We start from the raw sequence: 23,307 nt of genomic DNA on the forward strand, positions 1-23,307 counted from the left end.
AACACTTTAGGGTAAGACACTCAATGGCCGCGAGTGTGTATCGAACCCGCGTCGGTGTGAGCAAATCAGATTCTCTGGCCACTGTATTAGACAACTACGTCATCGCCGAAATTCTAGAGGCCCGTGTACTGTGCGATGTCAGTGCACGTTAAAGAACCACAGGCGGTCGAAATTATTCCGGAGCCCTCCACTACGGCGTCCCTCATAGCCTGAGACGCTTTGGGACGTTAAAACAACTCTACAAAACAAAACCAATCATCGCCACAGCCGAACATCCAGCGTGTTTAACTGCCGTTCTCTCGTACTGTGCTTTGGCTGTCGTCGTCCTAATTAACCTCCATCCGTGCGCAATGGATCCAGACCACACCGCTGCCACATTGCCCTCTTAAACCGAGCCTCGAACCGTTAAAGATCCCCAGGTGGTCGAAATTATTCCGGAGCCCTCCACTACGGCACCCCTTTTTTCCCTTTATTCTTTCACTCCCTCCCTTATCTCTTCCCTTACGGCGTGGTTCAGGTGTCCAACGATGTATGAGACAGATACTGCGCCATTTCCTTTCCCCAAAAACCCATTAATATTATTATTATTAACCGAAAACCGAACTGAAAACCGGAGTGCTAGGGCACCTAATTCGCATTTGGCCTAACCATGGTAAATCAAACTTTTTTTTTGCTGTTAATTCGTGTTCTGATCTAGAACATGTGTTCAGTGGCGGCGTCCTTCATAGCACCTGTAATATATAGGAAACAAAGGTTGCGCACCGGGCATGTGACCGGTGACAATAGGTCTTATCACCTTGCCACGGAATGTCGTAAATTAATTCAGCCGAAGACGACAAGATCCCTTGAAGGTCGGCGTTAGAGATTATAGGCGCTGTAAAAATTTCTAGCGATTGCATAGACTACGTGAACAGTCCCAATAATTAACGTGACCGTCCTGGCAATAGCAACATTTCATGTCAACGTCGGCAGCACATTCTAAACACGAATACGCCCATGTGGGAGTATAAAAGGGAGTAAATTGCCCTGTAACACACTCCCTTTTATGAAAGGGCAGCTTACTCTCCTAGAGTAAGGCTAGAGTAAGACTAGAGTGAGCCTAGAGGACAGCTTACTCCCTTTTATACTCCTTTTAAGAGTGCGGTACTTCTTGAGAGTCTTGGCTGTCACAGCTGCTGCTCTAAAGAAATTATCGATGCCTGTTTCGCTTCCCGTCGTTGAACAGTGGCATCCCAAGAAGAAGAACTCTTCCCGCGGCTGGGCGTCAGCGAGGCCGCGGTGGATGGCCCGAGTCGGAGCCCCCGAGCCGCTGTTACGGGACTTCTCCCGCATGGGCGACGTCTATGACGAGTGGTACCTGACGGCGGCGCAGGGCATCGCCGGCCACCGGGACATGCGCGGCCTGTTCCGCGTCGAGCAGGCGCTCGTCGAACTGGCGGCGCACCGGCGCGGCGCCGGCGACTACGCCCGCACTACCGTCGCCCGCCTCGCCCATGCACCCCACTGGAACTGGACGCGCTTCCTCGGCGTCGTCTTCCGAGGTGATCTGCTCGGCTGCGTCACTAACTGCCATAGCTGCACACGGGGCCAGTATCCTGGAAGAAAATAATAATTAATAATTGGTTTTTGGGGAAAGGAAATGGCGCAGTATCTGTCTCATGCATCGTTGAACACCTGAACCACGCCGTAAGGTAAGGGATAAAGGAGGGAGTGAAAGAAGAAAGGAAGAAAGATGTGCCGTAGTGGAGGACTCCGGCATAATTCCGACCACCTGGGGATCATTAACGTTCACTGACATCGCACAGCACACGGGCGCCCTTGCGTATCGCGTCCATCGAAAAGCGGCCGCCGCGGTAGGGTTCTAACGCGGGTACTCCGGATCAGTAGCCGAGCGCCGTAACCGCTGAGCCACCGCTTCGAGTAAAGGTCCCACTAACTGTGGGACATGTCTATATGGAATCGGCTTAACTGAACACGTCCACTTGCTCCGAAAATAGCAAATGCGGCCTCCACCTTCTAGGAACAAATGAAATCAAATCAAAATTTATTTTATCCGCAGCGGTATAGGTTGCGCGCGTGATTAGTTTACGATGAAGCGATAAAAACACGCGCGCAACACTTTACTGGAGCTGGAGTGGGGCGTCCAACACAAAAGGTCCCCAGGTGTTCGAAATTACTCCGGAGCCCACCACTGGGCACCTCTTTCTCTCTTCCTTCTTTCTCTCCCACCTTCCCCTCTTTCCTTACTGCGCGGTGCGGGTGTCCACCGGGATATGTGAGACAATTACTGCGCCATTTCCTTTCCTCAAAAACCAAAAACTAATTTCTCGGTTCCTGTCACCCTTCCAATCAGAGCAGAGTGTGTCCACGCTTTTGCATCGCAGGCATCGCCACTTTCGGCCGACGGACCCCAGTGCTCGTGAAAGGCGGCTCCTTCCAGAGGCAGCTGGCCGCGCTCATTTCCCAGTTCGGCCCCGTCCATATGCTCAACTACTTGGCCTTCCGCTTGCACATTCCAATACGCTCCTTTCCGGGAACGAAGGCCACGCTTCCTTAGGCTGGCGCAGCTCTCGGCGGCACGGCAGCCCGGATGGCACGACGGCGACCCGCCGGATGACGTCAGTGACTTGCGCTGTCTGAGACTAATGGCGAGCGCAGTTCCGGAGCTCATGGCTTTCGTCTACTGGGACGGTGCCCGGCCCAGAGGTCGGAAGCGGGACCGGAGCAAGCAGGAGGCGCAGCGATCGCTTGGCTTCTGGGATATGACCCGCCATCTGGTGGACTGGACTGTCAGGACGGCGCCCCACGAGGTAATCTGCGCACCATCATGGTTGATGATCCGATGTGGAGATGACCGACAGCGTTCTTCAGAGTATGGTCTAGCCATACAGTCAGGAACAAAACAAAACAGCGCTCGCTAGAACTGTAGGTGGTGGTGGTGGTGGTGGTGAAAACTTTAATTGACACCGAGGAGTTTAGGACACGCACGCCCTTGGGCCCCGCACGACCCCACTGCACTCAAACATTCATGTCCCGGAGGCTCATGACGCTGGCAGCCCGGCCTGTGGCGATGGCTTGCTTGGCCGGGTCTCCCGGAGCGCAGTGGGGTCTCCCAAGCCTCCCAAGTGGTAAGGTCGTCCAGGCCCCGCGAGGAAGGATCCGCCGGGCAGAGGAAAAGGATATGATCGTGAGTGGCTTTGGGGTGGCGGCAGAGGGTACAAGAGGGGTTTGTGTGGACTTGGTGATAGCGCGAGCGTATATAAGGGGAAGGTAAGGTGCGTGTTTGGAGCCGCCTCCAAAGAGTCTGAGGATAACTGTCGAGATACGGATGGGGGGGGGGGGTTAAAGCCGACGCCGGGCTTTGCAGGCCTGCGTTAGGTCACTGAATGAATGCATGCGCTCCCTTGGGAACCCTAGATGGGAGACCGCCGGAGCCCGGTGTAGAGAACCTCGGGCTAAAGCGTTGACAGCCTCGTTGCCGGGATTCCCGGAGTTTTCAGGCACCCATATGAGCTCCATGTGGCGGGGCGGGTGTGTGGTGAGAGAGTTCAGTATGCGAAATGTGAAATGCAGGGACGTGAACTCCCCCGCGAGCAAAATTTAGCATGGCAGTTTTAGAGTCTGATAGTATATACCGGACCTCCGTGCGCGTGATGGCTAGGGCAATGGCGGCCTCTTCAGCCTCCTCCGAAGTGGCAGTGGGGGATATGTGAAGGGTAGCAATCGGTTGTAGGGAGGGGTTCGTGATGGCTACAACCGCGTCCTCGCCTGCGCAAGCAGCATCCACCCACACGGCATCCGGTTCCGTGCCATAGTGTTTGTGGATCGCCCGTGCACGAGCTCTGCGGCGGAGTTCGTGGTAGCTGGGGTGCATGTTTTTGGGGAGAGGCTTAACAGAACTCTACAGACCATACCAGGACAGCACATAGCGCTGTCCTCTCCACTGCTATACCCAATACCTCTCATAGTGCGAAGAAAAATTGGTAGGGGTTAAGCGTACTAAAACGTAGTAGATGTGCGGAACCAGGTGTTCATTCTTCAGTAGGAGAGAACACTTAAGCCCCGCCTTAAGGGTATGGCGCCATATCCTCAGTGGGTTAGTGCCCCTGTGCGAAAACTCAGTCATTCTCTAGTTAACATTCATAGATCGCAGTGAGTCGTCATCCACTACCAGCGCTGTGGTGCAGCGGTTCAGCGATGCGCCACTGCTCTGCGATGGCAGGTGCTCCAGCGGCAGGGCTTGTGCGGCCCATGTTCCTCTTCCCGAACAACCTAGCAACCATTTATTCAAATGCCACCTGCCAGGGCTATTTGTAATGATGGCACAATGTTACATTACTTAGGTGGCGTGACGCCCTCCTTACATTGGCTACGGTTGTCGCGACGCTCCTCCGAACTTACCCGAGCTTCCTCCCATTGGCTGCAGCTTTCGCGATGGTCTTCCGAACTAACCCGAGCTTACTCGGATAAGCTCGGGTTAGTTCGGAGCACAAGACAAGATGACAAGACTCTCGCACGGGGTTGGAGTAATGCTTTCGCACTAATTTGTCAAAGTTATGATCACAACTTGGGCACAGCGAGAGGCAAGTCATTTTAACATTTACAGGAAGAATTTGCTGCGCTAATTCAGTGCACAGAAGAGAAGATCAATGGTAGGTCAAATAAAGTGTCGCGAGTTGGTCCAATAAAGTGTCGCGAGATGGTCCATGAGAGATTCTTCCAACCCGCCGCGGTGGCTCAGTGGTTAGAGCGCTTGACTACTGATCCGGAGTTCCCGGGTTCGAACCCGACCACGGCGGCTGTGTTTTTATGGAGGAAAAACGCTAAGGCACCCGTGTGCTGTGCGATGTCAGTGCACGTTAAATATCCCCAGATGGTCGAAATTATTCCGGAGCCCTCCACTACGGCACCTCTTCTTCCTTTCTTCTTTCACTCCCTCCTTTATCCCTTCCCTTACGGCGCGGTTCAGGTGTCCAACGATATATGAGACAGATACTGCGCCATTTCCTTTCTCCAAAAACCAATTATTATTATTATTATTATTATTAAATTCTACCAAACACCCCGAGAGGATAGTGCTTGAAAAGTGTTCGGTGCTGCCATCTTGCAACACATTTTCTTTTTAATACTCACATTACCAAGACAAACTCTACGTTCCTATTACAGCTTTTGCGCGCCCATGGCAGGGGGCACAGTCGGTCCTCGAGTCTCCTGAGGGCCATCGAGCTACTGCGGCACCAGCTGTTCCTACCCGAGTGGCTGCACAAATTGCGTCTGCGCATGCGCTTCGCCGAGCTCGCATTCGCCGACGCCGAGTAGTCGCCATTGGTCTCGTGGAGAGGTCTTCTGGCCTCCAGGAAGAGGAACGCCCTGCTCAAAATCGCCGACCGGGGCTTCGAGACCTTCTGGGAGGTACGCGGACATGCAGGCGAGCTGCTTTCGACTGACTTGAATCACTGAGAATCAGAATAACTCAGTTGTTAGGGTGCTCGACTACTGATCCGGAGTTCCCGGGTCAGAACCCGACCGCAGCGGCCGCGTTTTTATGGAGGAAAAACGCTAAGGCGCCCGTGTGCTGTGCGATGTCAGTGCACGTTAAAGATCCCCAGGTGGTCGAAATTATTCCGGAGCCCACCACTACGGCACCTCTTTCTTCCTTTCTTCTTTCACTCCCTCCTTTATCCCTTCCCTTACGGCGCGGTTCAGGTGTCCAACGATATATGAGACAGATATTGCGCCATTTCCTTTCCTTGAAAAGGGGAAGTCTATTGACAGCCAGACCAGCAATCTATGTGTACAAAAAAGGGTACATGGAAACACATAATATATCTGGTCGAAACAATTACAAAACCAATGAAGGCGAGAGTGAAGAAGAGCTTGGATAGATGGATGGAAACAACTTTTGTTAGAAAAAAAAGTAAAGAAAAAAATCTTCCAGGGTAGTCTCCTACTGGTCCAGGAGTCGACGTGCTTGTGCCTCAAAAAATGCCCGATCAACTAGCCATTTCTGGCCGGCGGGCTGAGCGATCCGTAAAGCAGCCTCCCAGGAAGTATGAGTGGGATTGGGGAGGGGGGTACAGCATGTGGGGAAAGCCATTCCCCAAGGTAGTGGAAAAGTGTGGATTTGGGCACGCCACTGGTGTTACAATAAGGAGGAAAGGTGGGAGGAAAGCATGAGAGACGGTAGGGTGAAATAAAGCAGCCCGTCTGAAATGTTCGCCACGTGGCTCTGGATAAGGGCGACAATGTATTGTGGGGTGGTGGTAATGTCAATGGTAACGGTGGTAAAGAGCTTTTAAGCTCGTGTTTATGCACAAACAAATAACAGCTGAGTTCCTCAGCCTACGGACCGCAAATGGAGCCGGTTCTCACTTGATTAGAAACCGCTAGCTTATGCATTCAGCGCACAAAAAATTAGTGGTCCATTAAGAGGCATCTGCTGAAAAAAATTTAACTCTAAGTGGAACTGTTGCTTGCTCTCAACGCTGATTGTGTACTGGCGGGGTTGCATCGAAGTTTTAATCAATGTCAAATTAGAATCTAAGATTTAGGCTAAGCGGAGATATTATTGTTACTCTTCATTTTGCTTTACCCTGCTGACGACGAACAGCCAAAAAAATAATGTAGATTAACTCATCTAATCCAGGATATACAAAGCGAAATATATTGGTGTTCACTGTGTTCATTGGCGTGGCGTTGACAATGTTCTAGACGGCGAAGGCTTTGAGGAAAGGAAAGGCGCATAACTGGCTCCCTGGATATGCGGACGCCTCATTCGTGTTTTGGTACATGTGGTGGTGGTGTGTGAGCGAGCGAGATGTGGCTAGAATACATTAGCGCTGCATGCCACCTCCCAGGGTGGTAGGAAGGGCGCGCTGCCTATCCAGTGTGCGGAAAGCAAACAAAGCAGGCTGTTGAACACCAAGCCACGTACATGGAAGCGAGATTGAGGTCTCCACTGAGCCACGGAGCCGGTTGGCGCCTTTCCTTCCGGTTAGGGGGCTCGACTACTGATCTGGAGTTGCCGGGTTCGAACCCGACCGCGACGGCTGCGTTTTTATAGAGTAAAAATGCTAAGGCGCCCGTGTGCTCTGCGATGTCAGTTCACGTTAAAGATTCCCAGGTGGTCGAAATTATACCGGAGACCTCCACTATGGCACCTCTTGTTCCTTTCTTCTTTCACTCCCTCCTTTATCCCTTCCCTTACGGCGCGGTTCAGGTGTCCAACGATATATGAGACAGATACTGCGCCATTTCCTTTCCCCAAAAAACCAATTATTATTAATTATTATTTTTATTATTATTGCTTCCGTGGTAATGAACGTCCCTTGCAAAGTTGTCAACGCCAAAGAACTCTGAACGCAGTCGGCTCCCTTGTTTCGTTTGGTTTTTGAGGAAAGGAAATGGAACAGCAACCGTCTCACATATCTCGGTGGACACCCTAATCGCGTCTTAAGGGAAGGGATAAAGGGGGAGGGAAAGAAGAAAGAGAGCGGAGGAACACCTGTGGCTCAGTGCTACTAGTGGCGCATGCGGAGTAGTCACTAAGGAGCGAGAGAGAGAAAAAAAGTCGGCGGCGGCCACCTGCGCCGTGCGTGACGTCACTCGTGCTCCGACATACGCCAGCTCGCGCGAAGCACGGTGTTGACTAGCGTAGGGAAGCTTTTCGCTTCAAAAATTAATGTGGATTAGCTCAGCTAATCCAGGATATACAAAGCGAAATATGGCGTTCACTGTGTTGGCGTTGGCGCTGACAATGTTCTAGAAGGCGATGGCTTTGAGCAAAGGAACGGCGCATAACTGGCTCCCTGGATATGCGGACGGCTCATTCGTGATTTGATACATGTGGTGGTGGTCAGTGAGAGATGTGGCCTGAATGCATTAGCGCTGACAGCGTTGTGGCTTACAAGTGGCACTGCAGCAATAGCTGGGCTGCAGCGTTCATTTGGTGATAAATCTCTCGCGATCAACCATTAACCTCCCTGGGTGGGAGGGAGGGTGCGCTGCCTATCCACTGTGCGGAACGCAATCAAAGCAGGCTTTTGAAGTTGAAGACCAACGCCACGTACATGAAAGCGAGATTGAGGTCTCCGCTGACCCACGGAGCCGGTTGTGCGCCTTTCCTTTCGTGAAAATGACCGGCACGGCCTTTGCAAAGTGGTCAACGCCAATGAACTCTATGAACGCCGTCGGCTCATTTGTTTTATTTGGTTTGAGAGGAAAGGAAATGGCACAGTAACCGTCTCACATATCTCGCCGGACACTCTAACCGCGCCAATAAGGCAAGGGATAAACGAGGGAGTGAAAGAAAGAGGTGTCTTAGTGGAGGTCTCCGGTTGTAATTTCGACCACCCGGGGATCTAAAACGTACAGGGACATCGCACAGCACACGGGCTACTTTGCGTTAAGTCTCCATCGAAACGCTGCCGCCGCGGTCGGGTTTGAACCCGGGAACTCCGGATCAGTATCCGAGCGCCTTAACCACTGAACCACTGCGGCAGTTAGAATCACTGCGCCTTCAAGAACATCGCTCGCTGCTTATTTGTGGTAGGAGAGCAGTAGTATCGGGAGAATGCCAAATGTTTAGAACACGAATTGAATACGAATAGTTGTGTCCGAATATCGCTCGAATATTTTGTTCGAACCCGACCGCGGCGGCTGCGGTTTTATGGAGGAAAAACGCTAAGGCGCGCGTGTGCTGCACGATGTCAGCGCACGTTAAAGATCCCGACGTGGTCGAAATTATTCCGGAGCCCTCCACTACGGCACCTCTTTCTTCCTTTCTTCTTTCACTCCCTCCTTTATCCCTTTTCTTACGGCGCGGTTCAGGTGTCCAACGATATATGAGACAGATACTGCGCCATTTCGTTTCCCCGAAAACCAATTATTATTATTATTACGTGAGGCATCGCGGGAGAAGCCAGAATTCAAGCACGTCCTGCCTGGTTTCAATCGTCGTCTTCACCGAGAGCATGCCGACCCAGCTTCGAGGCCGGACGATATGCAGCTTTATCATTGAGCCGGTCAAGTCAACCTGCTGCTGACGTAGGATCCAACAAAGAACGAAGGCGCAGCCCATACACTATTCCGAAATCATTATATCAGATGGATCCGGCCATGAGACAAAAAGAGCAACCGAAATCAGGCTAAAACAGGGCTAACAAATTCAAACAAAATGAAAGGAAGAAAACCAGCACCTCCAATTCTCTGTTTATCTGAGAACTTCGTGAACTTTTTTTTTTTTATCACCGGTTCTAAACTACCGTTCTAAACCTCCGGCAGGCACCTAGAATGTGCCCGCCACAGTACCCGAGTAGCTATCGCGTGTTACTGCGCCGCAAGACGGCTGAAAATCGAATCGCGACCGCACCGGTCGCGATTTAATGGAAATCATACCGCGAAAATGCTAGTGTGCTATATAATTTCATCCGTGGCTCTCTCCTACAACAAGCATTACGCCCCCCTTGCGTCGACTCCTTTTTCATCCTTTTTTCCAATGCTTGGCTAATATGTTCACCGAGAGCAAGGCTAGGCCTTTATCTTCTTCACGGCCACATAAATCTATAAAGTTTAATAGCTTAAGTTTCAATTAGAATCTGCAGCAGGCCATGGAGCTCAGACACGGGGGACACTGGTTTACGCCAAATTCGTGTTCATTAATCAGGCATCGATTGTTTTGCGAGTGCCCCTTACAAAAATTTCTTTAGACAGTCTACAGACGGTCCATAGACTTCTGTCTGTAAAGTCTATAGACTCTTTATAGACAAACCCTAGAGAGCAGTCTATAGGCATTACACATTTAGCAGACTTTTGACTATAGACTATCAATAGACAAAAATATTGTAAGAAGGCAATAGAGTTTATAAGAAGTCTATAGACTGTCTATAGACCATATTCATAAGGGACTATTTCTATAACGTGCTAGCGGCCACAAGATTTCTTGAATAAGCGCGTCTGCCCTCCTCAAAGCCGGCACACCCACACATCTCGCAAATTCCCGCGACTGCCGTGACTATAAGGAGTTTATGCGTAGAACCTGCATTCGCTGGAACAGTTGGAGAGTATTACCACGTCTTCCTCCTGTCTGCCGATTTCAGGGTTCAGCCCTGAGGAGTACGCCATGGCTGGACGCGGACGAAGAGTACCTAGCCGTACCACCTGGTGCCGTTGACACCAGGTACAGCGCCAAACAGTTCGCCGCATTTTTTCTGGAACACAGCATGGCACTCCGTCATGACGTGTCACCGGGTTGTTCGCACAGCGAGGTTCATTACGAAGAGTGATTGGCACAGACGGAGGAAAAGCAAGGTACAATGAGGTTCTGAGTGCTTACTCCGCTGTGCAGCTCATACTGCGTGGAGAAAGAAATCGCAATGACCCACGATCGTGTTTACACATAGTGTAAGCGGAAAGACAAGATAGCAAGATGACCTTGGAATTGGCAGAGCCAAATTCAGAACAGAACAGAATAATAGGAATGGGGCACGAAAATTACAGATCGAGTGACTCAAGAGCTCTCCGAGGTGAGAAGGAAGAAAATAAATTGAGATTTTGTTCAAATTCATCAAGATATCCATCAACTCTTCGAAGCTAGGGCGGGGCGCTCCATGAATAACTCCCACTAGCAAATATTCTATGCCATAAAGAATATTTCTTGTTCTGGTATGCAGACAAGGAGAGAGTAGAGCAAATCACCACGCAGCGTCTGGGCTTCGATCCTAAAGTAAATTGAGAGCAAAACATACACGAAATTGTTCTGGATTGAAAAAAACAATTCAAGTGTATAGTCAACGTTCAGAAAGGAAAATAAGTTGAAGGATATAAGGACGAAGAAGAAGAAGAAGATTATGCATGGAAGGGAACGTGATAATACTTTGTTTAACCAGGGAAAGCAAAGTGCCGTAACAACTTATTGTAATGGCACTCTCGAGAAGACGTTGTTATGAACAGAAGAAGCGTGGCTAAATGAGATACTCTAGATGTCTTTTAGGTGTTTTTGCACTGAGTGCCCAAAGCGCTAACACCTCAAGTGAGAAATAATCTTTGTGGGATGCTTAACGCACGTTCAGAGTGAAAGGCGATAGCATTACAGGTCCCCAGTGTTGCTACATTGGACGGGTTGGCGTGTACAGCTCGTTCGGTCGTAAAGCCGTCGGCGTAGTCGGCACCGGGTGTCAGAAATACTCGGTGGCTGCGTAAAAAAAACCTGTACGCTGGTAATTTTTGCTTCTAGTGATTGATGATTTATTGGTGTGGGATAGGCGATAACGAGTTAATGAAATCATTGTAATTTATTTACTGAATAATGAGAGAAATGAAAAAAAATTTGAAAAAAGGGGTTTCAAGGGTGTCAAAATGCGCAGAATAAAAAGCTAATGCTTGGTGATGCTAATTAAGAAAATTTGGAGTGCGTAATTGATATATTAATTATTGGCACAATTGATAAAAATGAAAAATGCTTTCAAAGGTGTAAAAATGCTCAGAATGGAAAGCCTAACCCGCTACGCTATTGCGTCATACCCTTAAGGCGGAGCTTAAGTGTACTCTCCAATTTTTTTATGCGTTTCGGGGTGCTCCTGAGGCACTAGACAGCTCTTAATAGGTTCACGTCTGTCGCGCAGCTTAACCGGTACATGATGTCACAAGATCAAGTGACCTTTTAATCTGGTAGGCCGGTTGCCTCCTGCTAGGGTGGGCACGTTGTGATGACGTTACAAGGTCGCCTGAGCTCTCTCAACCAATAAATATAATCCCCACCTACCACAGTGGGCAGGTCGTGTGGACGTCACAAGATCAGGTGATGTCCCTCGACCAATCAGGGAAGTTAGCCTCGGTCAGCGGCAGGGCTTTGTTGCGACAACTCTAACGCTATCGCGTTAATATTAAGCGGAACCTTGTCAATAATTGTTAGCCTTGATCGTATAGGATTTCAGCTGCGTTTAGGAACTGCTAGTCAGCGGGAGCAATGCCCAATGCCTTCTGCCTGGGCTCTGCAGACAGGATAGAAAAATTGAATGTATATATGCACGTATACCTTACCTGATTCTGTCGAAAATGAATGAATGAATGAATGAAATCTTAACCTGCAGCAGAGACCCTGAGTGAGATAAGAGAGAATGACCTGGTCTTGAGACCTCCCCTTCGACCCACCCCTGAAATTCAAGAGAACATCGGGGCTAAATAACATGGACACACTTTTTTATATGCAATGTTTTTTTTTAGTGTTTACCTCCTGGTCACAACAACGACAGCTGCAGCTTATTCATTTTACGAGCGATTCAGTTAGATGAGCCCATAAAGAAAGAGGCTCGAAAATTTCGCGAACGTTGTATCCTTCATAAATCGCAATAGCTAAGCCCGCACATGTCATGTTGCCACAGATGCTTTAAGTGACAGCGAAATAGAAGATGGCAACCACGTAGTCGACTACCACACCTTGCTTCGTTTTTTCTATCTTTTTCGCTATTTCCGAAAGTCTATTTCATGATATCTCATTAATGGTGAGCCCAAAAAATGCTCTTTTGAGAGATGAAACGAATGGTTCTTTTCTTTTCGAATGATAACACTCAATTGCAAACCTAAAAGCCTTTCTGTGCTAGATTTAGGAATGACTGAACGCCCTTGCATGGCAACAAAAAGGACGAACCAACCTCAGTAGAAAGCCTAACATTCAATATCCCCTGATCGGCCAGCTTCACGCACTGTATGACTGTTTTACAGCAGCACCTCAAGAGTGCGGAGATAATAGTTGCATAAATTTGTCATGTTTCGGATCTCGGTGTCTCTCACACATATATAAGTCCATCAGGAAAGATTATCTTCGCAGCTGTAGGGGACACGTAAGCTGTTTGTCGCTTTGATTATAATTCTTCGGCAGAAAGGACACATAGGTTGATGCGACAGTAGTATTTAAAAGTGGAACAATAATTTTCCGTTCTCGGTGCGTCAAGAGTCAAGACCGACAAGGACTCCGTTATCGTTGCTTGAATGTCAATGGTAGTGAAGCATGTCCCCGGAGATCAGCTTCGGAAAACGGTCTTGACGCAGTCACGGTTTGTTTCTGAAAGCAAGCGCAAGCGTCCACACCTGTTTTTAAACTTTTGGACATTTCTGGCTCATAACAGCGGCTTCTATTGTCATTAGAACACAGCAGTTTTGATACACGCGAAATGTTTACTTCATTCTCCATAAATTATCTGGAAAGTGGTCAGAAAGGTGACGCCACACACAAAGGCGTATAGGAGGAGGAGGTAAGCTTTATTAAAGAAGAGGTCTTAGGCGCGGGCTGGGGTGACGTTCCCCTCCCCGCGGGGAGCTCCTCTTCTCCAAGGCTCCAAGTGGCCGACCGACGGTGTTGTTCGGCGACCTCTTCGGCCCGCTCCGTGGGTTGGAGTTGAACCTCCGGGTCCAAGCTGAGCAGCGCGGCCTCCCACTGCGATTGGGTACAGAGCTGCAGACTCTGTGATGGCTTGTCTCAATTACATGAGTATCGGATGTGTGGTGTGTCATGCCTTTTGGTGCCCGCCGGGAGAACTCTGACGGGGCTGGACTGCTCCGGGAACCATACGGAGTACATGTACGGATTAAGGAAAGTGTCTGTTTGGAGCTGCCGCCAACTGACTTGTGTTTTACTTAGAGATCTATGTGTTTCTGGGAAGATTTGTCTTTCTTTCTTTCTTGAAGTGGGTAGCAATTTCTTCGTAGGCCGTCACTCGCTCCCTGGCCGACCTGAGGGTAGGTTGGCGCACCTCCCGGTTAATTAAGAATCCTCGGGCAAATTGGTTCGCCGCCTCGTTTCCAGGATGGCCCGAATTGGCGGGGACCCAGACAAAGGCGTATATTTCTGGCTTCTTTTGCAGGTTCGACGGCCCCGCCTTCTTCATTCACCACGTGCCCTCCCTGGGCGTCGACTTGCCTCGGCTTCTCGCGTCTCGGCTCGGCCGAACAGCCGCCCATAATCGCAGAGACACCTTGCGGCTGCGGCTGGACCTGCTGAGTGATTGTCTGCGTCGGCAGCATCATAGCGCGCGTCCTTCAAGCGATGCCGCCGCCCGCGAGGACATGCTCGACCTATTGGCCCTACGTGTCGCCCTGCACGTGTTCCGTCACCAGGTGGCGCGTGGGAGCCGCCGGTGCGTATGGTCAGAGTACTGCATATATCTTCCACTTGCCGCCGTTCATGGAACCGATGCTGTCATGGCAGCGAACACCGACATTTATAGTTCGCTAATCGGCGACCTTTTCAAGCCTCTTAGCTGCCACCTGGGACCTGCAAGACGCACAAGGTGCTGTTTGAAGAAATCGAAAACATGTATTTTTCCACGGTTGCGGAAAAAAACTGTCCTGACAAGTTACTCTTCAATTTATTAACGCGACTGCGTTAAAGGTCCCGTTGTCCAGAAAATCCGATGTCGGCGTCGTGAGCGAAAAATCACGAGCTTGATTCTGGCAGGTGGTGCCCAGAGAGCAACCTATGAGGAAAGCGGGCCACCTGGGTCACGTGACCTTGCGGCGTCATCACAACCTGCTCATTATGAGAGTTGGCAGTCAAATTAATGATTGTTCGCCCGGGAAGAGCAACCTCGGCCACACAAGGCCCATGGCTGGGAGCTCCTGCCATCGCAGGGCAGTGGCGCATCGCTTAAGTGCTGCACCATTGCGTTAGGAGGGGAATTAGGACTCCCTGGGATCTATGAATGTGAAGTAAAGAATGGCCTTCTGCATATTTGCGGATTAACTCATAACGCTATCGCGTTCATCATACTCTAAAGGCGGAGCTTATATGTCCCCTCCAGTATTTGTTTCCACTTATTGTTCGGGTGCTGGTTTGCGATAACCCCGAAATCGGCTACGCAATCAACAGAGAGGTTGAACTTGTCGCCTATAGCAAGTACGCTGTAAAGGGAGACGCAAAGAGCACCACAAAATTGATTCTTGCACTGGCTACGTTAGGCAGCTGCAGACGTACACTTCCCTATCCGCTTGTGTGTAGGGGATCCTCTGGAAAAAATGTTTGGTGTTTCGTTTGCACGTGGTGGTACCTCACAAGAGACCGCGTCCCAGCGTTGCGGATCACGCCACTCTACACTGCCGTCAGCGTTCTAGTGTCTAGGAAGTTACACAAAGTGCAGTTACGCAAAGAACATTCACATAGTATGCGAATTTTCTTTGTGCAACTTCACGCTTGTCGGTTGACGTCATTGGGGTAGAGAAGACAAAGAGAGAAGGAATGAGAACGATGCCTTTGGAGGTGCAGTTCTCCGCTTTCGCCTGACGCATTAACCCGAAATAGACGCTGTTAATGCCCTACACGGCATTGCATGTCCTTCTGGATGAATCCATGGCTCGTTACTCGTTCTGCGCAGATAGGAAAATGCAGCAGCTGCTCATTCTTACGCCTTTGCATTGTCTTGTCCGGTGTCCTTGGATAAATCACAAATTTTAGCCAACTGCAGTCAAGGCGAGCCATATTGAGGGCCAAGGGCATCGCAGAATTGTTCGATCTATCGCGTACTTCCGTCTATAAAAATTGCAGTGGATAACTTTATCTGTAACACACAAGCAATACATTGCACCCACGCTAGTGACGTGCGTCATGGCGCAGCCTGCAGGCTGAGCCCACCTCCCCTCTTTAGTCATCGTTAATCTTAGCACTCCTCGTATCAAAGCCGAGGCGGACGGTGCTTTGGAAACAGCCACTGTTTATTAATAAGGTGTCAAATCGTGTCAAACCCCAGGTGGTCGAAGTTTCCGGAGCCCTTCACTACGGCGTCTCTCATAGCCTGAGTCGCTTTGGGACGTTAAACCTCCATAAACCATAAACTATCATATCGTGTCACCAGTAGTCTCCACATATTATGTTATTAAAACATGGTATACAGTGGTTTTCCGGAAGGCCTTCGAGAGACCGCCGCTAGGCTTTACTAGTATAGTTAGATTGGCTTCATCGCATGGCACTGGTGTGACAGAAAATGAGTGCAGGAGACAGCAGGCCCCCTCAAGCACAACCCACGGTACATTGTCACGTGGTTTCACAGCGCTAGACCTGCCGGCGAATGCCCAACGCAGTGGACACGGCCACCTCCACGCTTTGCAGAACCGCCACTTGGTGGGGCGATGCATGCCGTTCGATGTATCGAACAACCTGCGAAATTGGAGCTCGATATGCTGAGCTAATTTCTTATACTTTTGTGCAGGATTTTGAAGAGGATAATCTGTTTGATACCGCAAATAATTCAAATTACCTCGGTTCGGTGTAAAAGAGTTTGACTGCATTAAATTAATTTTCAAATTTGCGGCGGCTGCATTTTTATGGAGGCAAAACGCTAAGGCGCCCGTGTGCTGTGCGATTTCAGTGCACGTGTACGATCCCCAGGTGGTAGAAATTATTCCGGAGCCCTCCACTACGGCACATTTTTCTTCCTTTCCTCTTTCGATCCCACCTTTATTCCTTCCCTTACGGCGCGGTTCAGGTGTCCAACGATATATGAGACAGATACTGCGCCATTTCCTTTCCCTAAGAACCAATTATTATTATTATTATTATTAGTCACTCCAGCGTTCATGACTGCGCTCTTTTTACCGCTTGCGTCGAATTCTGCCGAGACGTTATTGACGAATAGACGCTAAATAAGTACATGGACCTACCCTTGGTCGCCATTCTTCATCCGCAGGTTTCATATGGGTGCAGTTAGTTCGGGTGCAAACGTGACGTACGGCACAGACCAGCTGTTCTTCTACGAGTTCGCCATGGACCGGTGCGAGGCCTACGACGAGGCTTACCTACAGCAGCGCACGGTCAACGGGCTGCGCTCGCCTGCTCCGACGCTCGTCAATGGACCACTCAGGAACCTCCGGACTTTCGCGAGGGCTTTCAACTGCTCACGGGGTTCGCCAATGAGTCCCGAGCGCATATGCAAGCTTTAGGTTGCGTCGGATCGTCGTCGTGCTTAGCGTAATCCACGCGTGATAAACACAAAAAAATCATTCACACATTGAATGACACCGATAGAAATTACAAGTGATAAAACCCTGTGGCACTATTCGATAAGGATCGCTTGGCGAAGAATTAAGACATTTCACGGAAACAACTTCTCTTCTACGTGCTGCTGGTTACGAGCTAACACACATGCGTCACTATGATGTCACTTGGAAATGAAGACGTTGCCAACAGCGCATATGAGTGCTTGCTGCATCCATTGCTTGTGTTTTGTTTACTATGCTCCGATTGTTGTTTACGCCGCTCCTGGTTTGGTCTTGACAGGACCGATAGTCAGAGCAATACAAGTACATTGTAATGCACCTTTCTCTCTACGGGGAAACACTGGGCGGGTGTCTTTGAAATGATTCGTTGAAGAACTTACCCCGAAAAGTAAAAATTAGTAGGGGGTTTAACCTAGTTAAAGCGAGTCGACGTGCGAAACCATGTCTTCGTTCATCAATTGGAGGGGACACTTAAGCGCCGCCTTAATGGACGCGATAGCTTTGGAGGGTTAGCGCCCATATGTGCAGAATTGGTCATTCTCTAGCAATCACAGATTGCGGCCAGTCCTCATACCACAACCAGCGCAGTGGCGCAGCGGTTAAGCGATGCGCCATGCATTGGCAGTCGTGGCCGTTTCTATTACAGTCACCGGTAGGGACTGTGCGACTCATGTTGCTCTTCCCGAGCAACCACTCGCGAACCAATCATTATTTTAACTGCCTCGTGCCAAGCTGCCCAGTTTGCTCACTACACGGTGGGCAGGTTGTGATGACGCCCTCCTCCGAGTGGCTACACCTGGCGCGACGCTCCTCCGAACTTACCCGATCGCCCATTGGACCACACATGCCAGACGGGCATCTGGCTAATGTCCGAAGATGGATGTTCAAATCTCCGTAGGACATCCGCCAAAATCCACGGCACCTACTACAGGCATCTGTCAGATTTCCTCCTCAAAAAAATTGATGTCTGTGAGGACGTCCCACGTGCGTCTAAAGAGGATATACTGACATCCAGGGGACGTTCAAAATCGAGACACGCCCAGTGCAGAGATCCATGAGGTGTCCTCGAGATTGCTCCTATTGGCTGTGGCTTGCCCGACGCTCCTCCCAACTAACCTGAGCTTACCCGAGTAGCCCGGGTTAGTTCGGGGCACAAGACAAGACAAATTTCTTGTTCAGGGTTGGCTAGTTCGGAACGCAAGGCAAGGCACAAGAAAAGATTCTTTCTCGGGATTGGTACGTCTGGAGTCGTGCTTTCGTACCGAAGCGACGTAGCGGGACAAGCCGCAAGCGGTGGTTAAGGCCACCGGAAGCATTCTCCCACTGTACGTTATCCAAAATTCGAGCAAGAGTAAAGTACGCCACTCATTCCAATGTGAGCCGTTTGAATGTTTTGAGCATTGTGCACCCATTTGCGAACCCAGCACTTTGGGAAGAAAAACCGGTGTTTGTTGCAAACTAATGCGGCTATGATCAAGTCTCAAACTGTACTCCCCCCGTTCGTCTATTTCCATTTTTGCGAGTTTGCTATGGATTTCCTGCGACATTGGGCAGTAGTCAATGGTCCTCTCCCTGTTACGGAATTCCTACGTGATTTATCCCTCACATTTAGTTTATCTAGTTGAAACAACTAGGCTGTGCCGCTCACAGAAGTCTAGCATTAACTTCCCGTTAAAATCTCTGTATCCGCCGAGATTCTCGATGTGGCCATTCATGTCACTCAGCAGAATAATATCGGAAGTCTCAACTCTGCTTCATATCGGCTCTGAGATAACTAAATCGTCTTCTTTCCCGCATTTGTCCCGTCTCCCTAAATACACTACCCCTAGCCATGTCATTTTACCGGCAATCGTTCCTAATACCCAGACATGTTCTTTGTAAGTTGACTTTATTCTTTGCCAACATCGACGTATCAGCTAGCATGCCTACCTGTCCCCACTTCATATCCGTTTCTGTTCTGTTGCTGCCTTCCCAGACGTAGCCATCAGTAAACGCTGGTTCATCTAGATGCCATATCTGTCTTGCACAGAGTGTACGCGCACTATTTCATCGTCCTTCAACGGTGGTTCTATTTCTAACCATTGCGTTTATTTCTACCCCTTTGCATGTTTATGTAATTGATCCTGGTATTAAACTTTTTTTGGTAGTTTTCTTCCTCGACCTCCTAGCGGCCATTTCGTTGGGCTCAGCCTCCATTATTACGCTTTCTCCTTCACTTCTTTTTAACCCTACGCCCACAGCCGCCGTGGACCCCCTAGAAAAAGCTGCTGCCCGGCTTGCCAGGCGCCAGCCGATCTCTCCTTCTACCCTTCCAGCAAAATGGTTGCCTTCTCCTGTAAACCCTCTGCCAACGCCTGCTCCATGCACTTCCCTGTTTATGTCTGCCACTTCAAAACCTTTCTCAAGGCTTACCTTCTTTATCTCCCGATTAACATTCACCGCGTCCTTGTCAACATCTCAGTTCTGTCCTTGCACACCGGTACTGTGCACACCACGAACTGCACTTGCTGTGCTATTGCCCTTAAATCGTCAACTCCTCAGGTAATATTTCCACCACTTTCCACAGATAAAGTATACGGCAGGTCTGACGAGGACTTTATTTTTGCTAGTAACGCAACATTTTACATCTAGAGCTTTTCACAAGTGCTTCGCTACTGCCGTATCCAGCGTATCTTAACTTACTAGGTACACAAATAACCAGAGAGTTAGCAGCTTTGGCAAATGTGACGCCTGATTTCATGTGCTGTTATTAAAGTTGGAAGTTCAGCCTTTGTCCGGTCGTCTACGTCCTTTCTTAGCTTACGTGAATTAAGCACACACTCATTTCACTTCGCGCGACAGCTAAAGAAAATGACTGGTAACGAGTGTCATCCGTCGTTAATGAGAATAAATTTCTCTTGTATCAATGGAATGAAAATAGTTTTTGAGGAAAGGAAATGGCTCTGTCTCACATATCGGTCGACATCCGAAAAGCGCTCTAGGGGAAAGGAGGAAGGTTGGAGTGAAAGAAGAAAGGAACAAAGGAGTGTCATAGTGGAGGGCTCCGGAATAATTTCGACCACCTGGTGATCTTTAACGTGCACTGACATCGCACCAGAGGTGGGCATTTGACCTAAAAAATCTGGACCTCACCCCAACCTCAAAAAGAATTGTACCCGCCGCGGTGGCTCAGTGGTTAGGGCGCTCGACTACTGAGCCGGAGTTCCCGGGTTCGAACCCGACCACGGCGGCTGCGTTTTTATGGAGGAAAAACGCTAAGGCGCCCGTCTGCTGTGCGATGTCAGTGCACGTTAAAGATCCCCAGGTGGTCGAAATTATTCCGGAGCCCTCCACTACGGCACCTATTTCTTCCTTTCTTCTTTCACTCCCTTCCTTATCCCTCCCCATATGGCGCGGTTCAGGTGTCCAACGATGTGAGACAGATACTGCGCCATTTCCTTTCCCCAAAAACCAATTAATTAAAACCTCACTCAGCCTCATCAGTTGAAGTTGAGGTCTCCTTAGACGCCCTCACCTCACTTTTCCCGAGGCCACTGCTGACCTCACTCAACCTCACCTCAACCTCAAATTGTGAGGTTGAGGTCGGCTGCTCGACATCAGAAAACAAACGAAAAGCAAACCAAAAAGCGATTAAGAAGTTTTTCAGTTAAAAACAATTCTGAGAATCATGTGAGACAGGAAAGCCAAATGGTGATAGAGATAAAGAGGACTAGGGAAAGGCAGGAATGTTAACCCGAAAGGAGTTCCGGTTGGCTACCCTGCACTGGGGGAGAGGAATTAGGGGACTAAAAGGAGGAAGAGAGAAGGGAAAAAGGCATAACACACTCACACGCACAACGCTGTCACAATTTGTCACTCAATTCAGTCGCTCTCAAGTAGGCAAAGAGTGCCTTGTATGCTTAGAGAGCAGTCGACTGCTGTGGCCACGGACCGAGGATCTTTTGCTCTGTTAATGGGCGAGGATCGAGGTGGTCCAGGGCACAACACAGTGTATGTCTTGCACTCGAAAATGCAGGGCACTCACAGAGAAGATGAGCGATGGTCTCGTCACAACCACAGCTTTCACAGGCAGGGCTGTCGGCCTTCCCCATCCGGAAAGCATAGTGGTCGGTAAATGCAACACCGATCCATAAACGGCATAACAATGTTGCTTCGCGATGTACAGTGCCTTGAGGTGGAGGTTACAAAACTCTCCCGTGTTCCACGCTGAAAGTGTGAGCTCCAGCGCCAAAGGGCGAAGCCCACACGCAGCGTCAGGTCTTGATATTGGGATCCTCACTGGAAGTCTGTCGTTGTGAGCAGAGCGCGCAGCCGCATCGGCCTGGTGATTACCGTTATAACCACAGTGTCCTGACAGCCACTGAAAATTGATGTCATGACCTTTGGATACGGTGCCGTGATACAGTAGACGGATCTCAGCAACAAGTTGTTCCTGAAACCTGCGACATAACGCAGCTTGCAGGGCTTGAAGGGCTGCTCTAGAGTCGGTGAAAACCGTCCATTCATGTGGAGGTTCTTGACTGATGAACTCTACCGCAGCCCGCAAGGCTGCGAGTTCCGCACCAGCTGAAGATGTTGGATAGGTCGTCTTCACTTTCATGAAGACGGATCTGGCCGGTATCACCACCGACCCCGCAGAACTGGTCGAGTGAACGGATCCATGTGTGTAAACATGTATGCGGTGACTGTGGTATGAATGCAGGTGATTCAATGTCAGTTGTTTGAGAGCGGGCAGTGATACACCATCTTTCTTCATAATTCCAGGAATATAGAGGTGAACCCGAGGTTCTTGAAGACTCCATAAGGGTGATTACGGTCTTGACGCAGGGGTGAACTCCGATGGAAGATATGTGCGATGGGCTTCAATGACTTTGGCGAATGCAGTACGCGGCCTAATTATTGGAAGTGTTGGGAGGTGATAACAGTGAACCCGTGTGAGGTGCCGAATATGTGTTCTCATGGTGTCAACAGCAATGTATGTAGTAACAGGATGTTCCCGGACAACAAGAACAGTTGCTGCTGTTGATGCACATTTAGGCAGTCCAAGGCAGGTACGGAGAGCTTGCGCTTGCACACTTTGAAGAGTCTTGATATTTGTATTTCTAATGGAAATGAAAATCGGAAGACTGTGCCGCATGTAGCCCAGAAATAGGGAACGGTAGAGTTGTAGTATCGAGCGCACTGATGCGCCCCAGGACTTTCCCCTGAGGAAGTAGAGGAGGTGGATAATCGCAATTAAGTCTCTTTCTCATGTCGTAGATATGTGGACTCCACGAGAGGTTCCTGTCGATGACAACACCAAGGAAGCGGTGGCTTCTCTCATAGTGAATGGCTTCACCATTAATGCGAATGGTGTAGCGTGACATTATTTTGCGTTTGAACGCCGCAAGTGAACACTTTTCGGTCGAAATGTTCAGGCCGTGTAAGCGAAGATAGGATGTCAATATCGATGCCGCCTTTTGAAGTCTTGCACGAACTTGAGGACCGGTCACCTCTGATGCCCAAATACAGATATCATCCTTGCGCAAAGCGCCACTGCCCGCTTGGCCGTCTTCTGGTAGAAAATAATGCATTCACTGGCACGTCATAAGCACGCAGGCTATTTGAGCACGAAGGGATAGGAAGATGAAGCGCAAAACCTAGCTCGTTCGTATCCCTGATTATACTCCTATATTCTTCGCAGAGTTTTTGGCCATTGGTTTGGCTCTTCTCAAAATTCCCAGACATGTCGCACGGGTTCTTATTCTCACAGACTGCCTTTCAGTTATTGTCTCTCTCCAAAATTCGGAAAAATCTTTCTTGACTCGTTCACTTAGGTTTTTTGTTCCGAGCACAGTGCGCGAGATCCGATTGGTCTGGGTACCTGGGCATTCAGGCGTCTATTTTAACGAGGTGGTGATTTATTGGCAAGGTCAGCTCTCAGCGCACCTGTAATATATCCCGTCCCTCACCTCATTCTGTTAGCAGCTTCACGTTTCCAGCGGTTCCAACATATTTCAGCCACTTTGAGTGATCCGTTGCTGAATACCGTGGACTTTCAACACCTAAAGTACCCATGGAATATCCGGTGGTGTAAGTCAAGGCTTTGTGAAGTGTCCATGACGCTCCTGCGATGTAGAATCCCTCACTTAAACTTGTACTTATGCAGGTGCGGGTTCGCTGCGACAAACCTTTGTGTATCATGTGGGCAAGTTGAATCAATCGATCATTTTCTCCTCTCTTGCCGGCGGTTCGCGGTTCAGAGAAAGCAATATCTGGAGGTTCCTCTTTCGAGACTAGGACTGCCTCTGTCTCTTACAGTTCTTCTATCGTTCGGTGCGAGTG

General features: G+C 49.5%; 2 protein-coding genes and 1 long non-coding RNA gene across 3 annotated transcripts; all 3 read left to right on the forward strand.

Moving 5' to 3' along the window:
* Positions 1-1,378: 1,378 nt before the first annotated feature.
* Positions 1,379-5,256, forward strand: LOC144111523 (uncharacterized). The gene is made up of 3 exons (XM_077644850.1): positions 1,379-1,541; positions 2,385-2,810; positions 5,167-5,256. The coding sequence occupies exons 1-2, from the start codon at positions 1,394-1,396 to the stop codon at positions 2,555-2,557; spliced, it is 321 nt and encodes a 106-aa protein (XP_077500976.1). The 5' UTR covers positions 1,379-1,393; the 3' UTR covers positions 2,558-2,810; positions 5,167-5,256.
* A 94-nt stretch (positions 5,257-5,350) lies between these two features.
* Positions 5,351-13,957, forward strand: LOC144110575 (uncharacterized). The gene is made up of 3 exons (XR_013309873.1): positions 5,351-5,412; positions 10,098-10,177; positions 13,860-13,957. It is a non-coding gene; the product is annotated as an uncharacterized LOC144110575 (long non-coding RNA).
* A 39-nt stretch (positions 13,958-13,996) lies between these two features.
* Positions 13,997-16,962, forward strand: LOC144109478 (membrane metallo-endopeptidase-like 1). Its single transcript, XM_077642301.1, has 2 exons — positions 13,997-14,132; positions 16,674-16,962. Exons 1-2 carry the CDS (start codon positions 14,062-14,064, stop codon positions 16,924-16,926), a joined length of 324 nt encoding a protein of 107 aa, XP_077498427.1. The 5' UTR covers positions 13,997-14,061; the 3' UTR covers positions 16,927-16,962.
* Positions 16,963-23,307: the final 6,345 nt, after the last annotated feature.

Source organism: Amblyomma americanum, chromosome 11 (assembly GCF_052857255.1).
Source record: "Amblyomma americanum isolate KBUSLIRL-KWMA chromosome 11, ASM5285725v1, whole genome shotgun sequence".
Lineage (NCBI taxonomy): Eukaryota > Metazoa > Arthropoda > Arachnida > Ixodida > Ixodidae > Amblyomma > Amblyomma americanum.

Bases quoted from the DNA above. Each gene is read 5' to 3' on its own strand.
- LOC144111523 (XM_077644850.1), top strand. From the start codon at position 1,394: ATGCGCGGCCTGTTCCGCGTCGAGCAGGCGCTCGTCGAACTGGCGGCG. The intron at 1,542-2,384 runs GTGATCTGCTCG...TTTGCATCGCAG, and splicing joins CCTCGGCGTCGTCTTCCGAG to GCATCGCCACTTTCGGCCGA.
- LOC144109478 (XM_077642301.1), top strand. From the start codon at position 14,062: ATGCTCGACCTATTGGCCCTACGTGTCGCCCTGCACGTGTTCCGTCAC. The intron at 14,133-16,673 runs GTGCGTATGGTC...CTTCATCCGCAG, and splicing joins GTGGCGCGTGGGAGCCGCCG to GTTTCATATGGGTGCAGTTA.